Raw genomic sequence first — 8,303 nt, 5'->3', positions numbered from 1 at the left:
GGTAGGCCTTCACTTGAGTTATCAGAGTCAGTAGCCTCAGCCTCCTGCAGTGCTACATGTAGTATATCTAAGTACTGTAGCAGACCAAAATGTTCCCTGGCTTGTTGAAGGATGGCTAGGAGTTCCTGGTGCTCAGTAACCCTAGGCATGGTGTTGGTAAGTGGTTATCACTTGCTAGATCTCTTTATTGATAAGCATGCACGCTTTCCAGCGGAGTTTGAATTTTAAATCGGAGCGTTAATAGCATTATCTACACATCTACCGTTTCCGGGTCACGAGCTTTTTCTGCGGAGGTTGAATATCCAGTCGGAGATTCAATATTGGCCACAAACTCACAACTCAACCGCACTTGAGTTTGCTCGCGTGTTTTTTCCACATTATAACTTTGAGCGGCCCTATGGATCCAGACCAGTTCAATCACTGCCAGGCTCGTCTGTCGACTGGCAGGACGTATCACTATGTAGACGAGAAACCAGCCAACAACAACGATGAGGCTCTGACTCTCTTGTGCATCCATGGATTCCCAGATTTATGGTATATTTGATACGGGCGAGGATCCAGGTATGTGCTGACTCGCCGCAGGTATGGTTGGCGCCATCAGATAAAGCCATGGGTCGAGCACGGCTATCGAGTCGTCGTGCCAGACATGTTGGGGTACGGTAAGACAGACATGCCCACAGAGACTTCCGCCTATTCTACGAAGAATCTCTCCAACGATCTCGCTGCACTCTTGGACATTATCGGCGTTCAGAAGGCAGTGCGTGCGTCTCCCTCGTCCGACCAAATCGTCACACTAGATACTTCATATTAGGTCGTCGTAGGACACGATTGGGGCGCGTTCATCGCGAGCAGATTCGCACTCTGGCACCCCGATAGGTTGCTCGCTCTCGCCATGTACGTCACTCCACCGCATTTTGATGGAAGTTTTGACTCAACTCCGCGCAGCTTGTCTGTTCCATATGCACCGCCTATGAAGCAGTACTACTCGCTTGAGCAGATTGTGCAGTACTTCCCGTCATTTGGCTACCAACTCTATTTTGCATCCGAAGAATCCGCGGCTGAGATAGATGCCCACGTATGCGTTATTCTCGATATTCGGTGTTCTAGCACGGCTGACTTCTACAAGCTTCCCACTCTCTTCTATGATCTTTACAGAGCCCCAGACACCAGAATTAAAACCGTGCTGCAAGTCGGTCGAATGCGCGAAGTCCTGTTGAGCGCACCTGTCACCGAAGGTTGCATCTTGAACGAAAAGGCAAGGCAGGCATCAACTTCTCTTATTGGCTGATGGTCTGAGTTTGGCCAGGAAATTGCTTATTACGTCTCGAACTACGAGAGAGGCATGATTGGACCGTTATCCTATTATCGCACGACTCAAATTCGATTCGAAGAGGAGCTTGGTGAGCGATTAACGATAAATCAAAAATCTTCGTAACCCACCTTTTTGCTCAAGCTGCATCCCTTCCGTCCAAGCCCCGCCTTACAATGCCAGTCATCTTCATAGGTGGGAAAGAGGACAAAACTAGTAATCTTGCGGCCATCGAAGCGCATAGGGCGTTGATAGACAAGTTCACCGTGGTCGTGTTGGAAGGCAAAGGTCATTGGTTGATGTTGGAGGCCCCAGAGACCATTACGAATGAAATATTGTCGTGGTTGAATGGTCTAGGTATAGTCCCTGGTACTCAGCAGCGACTCCATTTGTGAGGGGCTGCTGCCAACAGAAATACGAAGTAATAGGTGAGAAGTTCTTCCGATTGAAGCGGACGATGTATTATTACAGAGGTTAGGATGAGAAGCATGTTGTACACGATTAGCTTGCTGCTATCTAAATACCATCGACTTGATTATTTTCAGATTTGCGTGCCCCGATGTAGATACGTCATTCATATCATCTATGACATTAGCTGAATCTTAAGTGACAAGAGACCTAAGATTACTCACTCGTACTTGAAGGCACAACAAGGAACTTGCACACAATTTAAATGTAGAGGGCACGAGTTAGCTGTCAACCACAGTTTCGTTCCTGACAAGTCCTTGTTGTGCTTGGTCCTCTTTTTCCATAGTACTCGCAATCGTGCTTGCATCCGGTGCGTTCCAAGCTCGAGATTCTGCGAGAACTGCAGTGTGCGAGCTACCTAGTCGCCATTTTGTATGCACGGGCTGACATCAGGAGGCTCCTATCAGCAGACGATGGAGCGTGGCGCCCGTGTGCCACCAGAAAGGACCATTGATCCTGCCATCCGATTACACGACATGGGGTTTACGCCGAACTGACATAGCGAGAATGCCCCAAAACTCCAAAACTGACCCTCGTAGGGGTGCCTATGGCGTCTGCATTCGAATTCCTCTGATTCAGCCAGCAGGTCCAGAAATGCGAAGAGCATGACGCATTGAGATGGATTAGTCCACTTTCGCCGAACGCTCAGCGACTCCTGCGCCAGACATCCTCGGATCTCCGACATTGCAGTGGTCAATAAGCGTTCATCGATCATCGATCACGTCAATCACCGCTGGCACGCGTTATGGAGTGACGGGTGGTGCATACTGAATGTCCACTGGGGACGGCGTTTCCCAGGCATCCCAACTTATCATTCCCTTTATTGTTCGGGTCCCTGTGTCTTCGCTTTCATTCATATACCCCTTGTCGCCGGGGCACGGCTGGGCTTCAGCCAGCTTGCTAACATGCCCTTCATCCCTCAGGTTGCTACTGCTCTTGCTCACCGTTCAGTGCTGTTCAACGCACCACTGGGCAAAGCCCATTTCACCTTGGACACATCGGGTGTTGCTGGTGTTTTCGGAGGCGAGGAGGCAGTCTCTGCTATGGCCACCGTGCATGTCTACGAACACAGGAAATGGTTGGGGTGGTACAATGGTCCTGGTTCGTATGAGATTTCCCAGCGTTATGGCAGACTCGCCAAGTCAAGATTCTTTGACGGTCTCTTCCCCGGTGTTCATGCGAACCCCGCCACGCTCTTCGACTTGGATGGCCGGGTAGGTCCGAAATTCAGAGCTGCACATTCCGGAACTGTCATCGACGAGTCAAGTCATTTGGCGGACTTGTTGATGAAGGAATGCTCAGATATGCCTCTCACGAAGGTGCAGGGCAGGAAGACGGGACCCATTGGCGTCACTATTGTTGAACTTCATCATACCCCTAACCATGAAGAATATCCGGCTCAATTCCGCACTCTTGCACCTGTTTACGCCAGTGTGCCCATCCTGGTCAGTTTCATCACATGTGTTGCGTGCCTTCTGGTTAGCGATTGGTTCTCCTTCTCCATGATCCTGCTCGGCATCATCGTCAGCGGCATATCTTGCCTTGTGATCGGCTCCGGGACGTTTCTCTTCACACACCCTGAACCTGCAGAAGGATCCCCCCGCGGAGATGGGATCCTCTGCTCTGACGAGGAAATTGTCATTTTGAGGGGAGAGGAGGCCGCAGTGAACTCGGTCACTCGTGGCAGGTTCTCTATCCGATTCGACAGCGAACCTCAATACGAGAACATTGGGTGGTGTTCCGTTTTGCTGATGGTTCAATTCATCGCGCAATTGCTTCTCATTCCTCAGGGCACTCTCTTCGGCCAAATGATGTTCGTCACATCCCTCGCTGTCTCGTGGGCGTACAACCTCTGGCTGTCCGCATTTGATAAGGAGCAGATCCAGAGAGATATCCTCATGAAGAACGTTCTTCGCAATCCGCAGCTCACTAAATACGAACTCGGCACCCGTACCAGCATGGTGGTGTTTGCTCTTCTTATTTTGCAGGCGGAAGAGCCGGACAAGATCATGAATTCTCTCCTGCCTAATGACACCAAGGAATGGAGGAAGTGGAAGGGTGCCATCATCAGTCGAATCCAAAGCGCAAAAGACTTCGACTTCGACCCGGCTGACTGGGACGATGAAAACTTCACTGATGGAGACAGAAAACTGTTAAACGCTCTCTTCCAAGATGCACGGGACGCCTATGAGGGCTTCAAGAAGTACCACAGGGCGCCAGATCACAAAAGCTTATGAACTTGATGACCCTCCGTATACCTCAATACCTCGTACGTTGTGCCATTTTACTACCTTGATTTGATTGACCGATACGGCTAGCACACATGTTTAAAATTCATTATATACCACAAGGTCTTGTACACGCATCGTACATAACTGTTCTTGTATCTAGCAGTCTGTGTCCAATCGAAGGGAACATATAATGTATCGTTACAGAGGTTATGAATCTTGCTGCCTTTTAACAGACCAGGGTCTCCTTTCGGGTGAACCTTAGCCCAGGTCTCCTGTGCGCCTGTTATGTCCCCACACTTGTGCTGCGTGCGTAATTTTCTTTGCTAGCAATTATCTCTCTGGTAGTGACCTCCACTCTTCCCAACGTGCCTATTTCCCTCTTTGTCAACACGTTCATCGACCATCGCTCGTCATGACACCGTGAACCTATCGTCGCAAATTCAAGTGGTTCATTACATGCTGTTTATAATGGCGGCACGTGACAATGGACCAAATAAATTTGCGACAAATTATCCCTCGACACGTCCGCTACAATGAGAGAAGCTGATGATGTTCTTTCCATACACGACGACCCAATACTGGATATTTAAAATGTCATATCATCTACTATCAAAAATACTCGTGTTCGGATTATAATCTCATGCTCTAAGCCGTCCCGCTTTTTGTACCAACCGACTGGCCCGTTAGTTGGTACAAAAAGCGGGACAGATGACAAGACAACCCGATGCGTCGCAGGCTGTAGTGGGATTATTGCACCGGATGTCAGGCAGTACTACGGCACTGACTCATCTCATGGATCAGCACTCTCGTACTGCCTTCGGAGGCTCTGGGGCCATTCTGAACATGCGAAGGAGTCTTTGGAAGAATATGCATAGTTCTCTGAGCTTGATTCTCTGGTGAAAGTCGTTCTTTGTATAAGGTAAAGTTATGCCGAGTTTCCCCCCTGTCCTTGAGTACATGCCAAATCCACTATCAAAAGCGCTATCGAACTACAACAGTGCGGGACCGATAGATCACAACAAGAACGACACCATGGACCCACTCTTGTGGTGCCGTTCTTGTTGTGACCTAACAGTTTCCCTTTCATCCCTGGATGTTTTAAAACATCCACGCCCTCGCAACACCGTGTGGGATTCGAATGTTTCACAGGCGCTGATCGCCTTGATCATTTTTAGCACAATTTCATCGCCCTATGACAGGATATGACCTGGCCTGAGAACAAAAACACTCGACTTGCGTTAGTCTGCCGTCGTCTATTTTGATCGAAACGAAGTGTAGCGGTACGGGGAATATCCGATGGGCATTAGCAAAGGGCCAGAACATTACTTCTGGCGTCCCCGGCGGTGTTGGCCCCGTCACTACAGTTCTTGCTTATTTCCTTATATATCGTCGTATCGTCCCCGGTGGTAACAAAGTCCAGCGGACGTCAGCGTAACCCCAACTTATTGATTATCATGGACTGGGTGTGTGAAAGACAGACGCATAGTAAATCGTATGAAGCAGGAACTTCAAGCCAATATCTGCGGGACGTAGGATGTAATTATGAGTATCGGAATACGTGATCCCAAGTTTGTGAGTGGTTTCTGGAGACCATCAACGATCAGGATGATGTAGATGCCGCCGAAGCCCCACTCCGTCTAACCAGTGTTTGGTTGACAAGGTCTCTGAGCAGCTCGACCTCGTCTATGGCCTTTCTAGGTGCCTTTCCTTGGACGATAGACAGGATCGTATCATTGGAAACGATATATACTGGTCTGTCAGGTAAGTTGGCGTTTTCGAGGTTCGACTTGATATTCTCCCGGGTCTCATCGATAAAATGCTGCCGCGCCTCCCTGTAAAGTCTGTCGTGCGACCCGAGATCACCATCTTCATCGTCACTATCGTGCCCCATCTCCCTCATCACATTCCTGATGTGCTGGTCTGCTTTGGACCGCACTATGAAGGCGGGAATATTGAACCGTGCGCAGTTGCTGAGAATAGCAACATCCGTCATCGTAAAGCGGTTGTCGAAGAGGACAATGATGCAGTCGAAGACATAGAGGCCTTGAGCATTAAAATACTGCCAGTCGGGAATTTTGATCGTTCCTGCACCTGGGATATCGTACCAAACAAGCGGGTATTGAGGATTAGGGTCTGGGTATCTGTCGAAGACGCGAGTCGTCTCGGTGACACCGGTAGCAGCAGCACCAGCTTCCCTGTTGCGCAAACCACGAAATGCGTTGATCAGGGAAGACTTGCCGCTCCCTGCGACGCCGGCAACGGCGAAATGAAAGAGTCCCTCTTTGTACTGTACCCGCCTTTTTGCGGCTTCCAGCTCTGCTACAGTCGGTGTGACGACAGGCTGTATACCCTCTTTCCACCGTTTCTCTATTTCCTCCTTTGCAGACATGGCTTGCTTCACTTCTTCCTTGGCTGTTTTGGCTGCTTTTTCTGCCTCAGCTCGAGCAGCATCCGCTTTTTGACGCTCTTCTTTGGCTATCTTTTTCGCTCTCTTCGCTTCCTCCTTTGCAGCCTCTTCTGCTTTTCTTGCCTGCTCTTGCATTTCTCTGGCTCGTTCCCGTTCTTGTGCTGCCTGCTCAGCGAGCCTCGCAGCATCCGCTCGTGCCTCCCGTACAGCGGCCTCAGCCTCTAATCTCGCCTTCGTCGCTGCTCTCTCCGCCTCCACCATCTCCGTCATCATTCTATGCGCTTCCTCGCGCGCCTTCCTTGAGGCTTCCTCCAATGCTTCTAGACGCTCCCTTGCATGTCGACGTTCTTCCTGCGCTTCATCGCGGATACGCTGCGCCAGTTCTCTGGCCTCTTTGGCTCTCTGTAGTGCATCCTTTAAGGGCATCTTCTTCGTGTGGACGGTTCGCTATCGCCACCATCGTCGGGTTGGGAGCTGGGCGTCGAAATGCAGATATCACTGTAGCGGCTGCGGCGCCCAGTACGGGCAGCATTGACACAGCAGGACCCATCGCTTCTGTGTTTGTCGTTCCAAAGGCAAAGAATACAGTGATGATAGAGTATATGAGCGTATGCAGTAGGAGGTACTCAAGACGCAGGCGCAGTATATGGCCTTCAAGGTGCTGTGCGAAGTGGCATTGGAACGGACACTATCAGGCTTCTTAGGGCAAGGGTTGTACGGCTATCCCCTTGTGGCAGGAAATCTAATAGAAAGTGCTCAATAGAACCATGAAACTATCTTGTGACATCTCTATCGTGATGAAGTACCCGTGGTTCACCTAGATAAGCCATCCGACGATCACGAAGTGCTCGCATTTAGGTATCATCCGGGAATGGAGTTGGTAGGTCCCCCAAATGACCTAGTGTTGACGTCAATCTTGGCAATGGGGAAATGCTGCAGGAAGCAAGGCTGCAACGGCGAAAAGAGATGGAGGTCCAGAAGAGTTGACTATAGCATGTGTGACCATGTACTGCTATGATCAGATCTCCTGTTTTAGTGAAGGACGATGGTCACATGTCAACAGGATCTTGCGGTGATTACCCTCAGTCTTACGAGCGTAACTCCACTGTGGTGGTGCAACTCTAACGTGAATGTCAAAGTAAATTTTGCTCAGGCCTGCCTGAAACTACTGCTCGGAGTTCCCGGAACTTGGACCTACGTTGTTATGTAAGCTTCCTTTTCCGCTCCCTTCTCCGACGCCGCGGTATATTCGGGTTAACCCCTCCTATATCGAGTTTCTTCGGACGTTACGCGTTGAGTTCAGTATTTGCTATCTAACGCACGGTGAGCGGACTTGGAATGCTGAGCATGAGATAACACAGGCATACGAAATGGAACTGGACATGGCAACCAACGAAGTGTTCGGGGAATAGGAACAAGTACGTACTCGAAAGGCAACGAAGAGGTACGAGGCCTTTACTTGGTATACTATTGACTGGGTGCGATCGACACAATTCCTGAATCTCCCTAGCTCGTTTGCACACCTGCGTTGCCTGCTCAGCGGGCCTCGTAGCATCTGCTCGCATTGCTTGTACAGGAGCCTCTGCCTCTACTCTGGCTCTCGTCGCCGCTCTCTCCGCGTCTTCCATCCCCATCATCATTCTATGTACCTCTCCATGAACCCTCCTTGAAGCGTCCTCCACTGGCTCTGGATGCTCCCTTGCGTGCTTGATCTCGTCCTGCACTTCTTAGCGGATACGTTCCGCCAGTTCTTTGGTTTCCTGAGCTCTTCGTCGTGCCTCCCTTATGGCAACCTCCTCTTGCGGACGGTTTTTGATCGCCACTATGGTCGGAGCTGGGGGCCGGGCGTACAAATACAGTTATTATTGCTGCAGCTGCAGTTCCGCGT

At 50.2% G+C, this 8,303-nt stretch overlaps 3 protein-coding genes across 3 annotated transcripts; 2 read left to right on the top strand and 1 right to left on the bottom strand.

Annotated features, from left to right (window-relative positions):
* Nucleotides 1–397: 397 nt before the first annotated feature.
* Nucleotides 398–1,704, top strand: F5J12DRAFT_901782 (Alpha/Beta hydrolase protein; the record flags this gene model as incomplete). The annotated part of the gene is made up of 7 exons (XM_051748214.1): nucleotides 398–534; nucleotides 583–757; nucleotides 812–894; nucleotides 946–1,075; nucleotides 1,127–1,225; nucleotides 1,307–1,400; nucleotides 1,454–1,704. 7 exons carry the CDS (start codon nucleotides 398–400, stop codon nucleotides 1,702–1,704), a joined length of 969 nt encoding a protein of 322 aa, XP_051605287.1.
* A 1,235-nt stretch (nucleotides 1,705–2,939) lies between these two features.
* Nucleotides 2,940–4,453, top strand: F5J12DRAFT_789410 (uncharacterized protein). Its single transcript, XM_051743772.1, has 2 exons — nucleotides 2,940–4,046; nucleotides 4,129–4,453. Exon 1 carries the CDS (start codon nucleotides 3,064–3,066, stop codon nucleotides 4,012–4,014), a length of 951 nt encoding a protein of 316 aa, XP_051605286.1. The 5' UTR covers nucleotides 2,940–3,063; the 3' UTR covers nucleotides 4,015–4,046; nucleotides 4,129–4,453.
* A 929-nt stretch (nucleotides 4,454–5,382) lies between these two features.
* F5J12DRAFT_789404 (interferon-inducible GTPase-domain-containing protein) lies at nucleotides 5,383–7,077 on the bottom strand. Its single transcript, XM_051743771.1, has 2 exons — nucleotides 6,873–7,077; nucleotides 5,383–6,829 (listed from the first exon to the last, which is right to left on the bottom strand). The coding sequence occupies exons 1-2, from the start codon at nucleotides 6,963–6,965 to the stop codon at nucleotides 5,609–5,611; spliced, it is 1,314 nt and encodes a 437-aa protein (XP_051605285.1). The 5' UTR covers nucleotides 6,966–7,077; the 3' UTR covers nucleotides 5,383–5,608.
* Nucleotides 7,078–8,303: the final 1,226 nt, after the last annotated feature.

Source organism: Pisolithus orientalis (genome assembly GCF_024613125.1).
Source record: "Pisolithus orientalis strain OTSU chromosome Unknown F5J12scaffold_1, whole genome shotgun sequence".
In the NCBI taxonomy this organism is placed as follows: Eukaryota; Fungi; Basidiomycota; class Agaricomycetes; order Boletales; family Pisolithaceae; genus Pisolithus; species Pisolithus orientalis.
Note: the sequence above shows the minus strand (reverse complement) of the source record. Positions and strands in the feature narration are given on the sequence as shown.

What these genes read in the sequence shown, in the direction of transcription:
- F5J12DRAFT_789404 (XM_051743771.1), bottom strand. Translation starts at nt 6,965, where the DNA reads ATGGGTCCTGCTGTGTCAATGCTGCCCGTACTGGGCGCCGCAGCCGCT. An exon ending in CAGCTCCCAACCCGACGATG is followed by an intron (nt 6,830 to 6,872) that starts GTGGCGATAGCG and finishes ATGCCCTTAAAG; the next exon opens with GATGCACTACAGAGAGCCAA.
- F5J12DRAFT_789410 (XM_051743772.1), top strand. Translation starts at nt 3,064, where the DNA reads ATGAAGGAATGCTCAGATATGCCTCTCACGAAGGTGCAGGGCAGGAAG.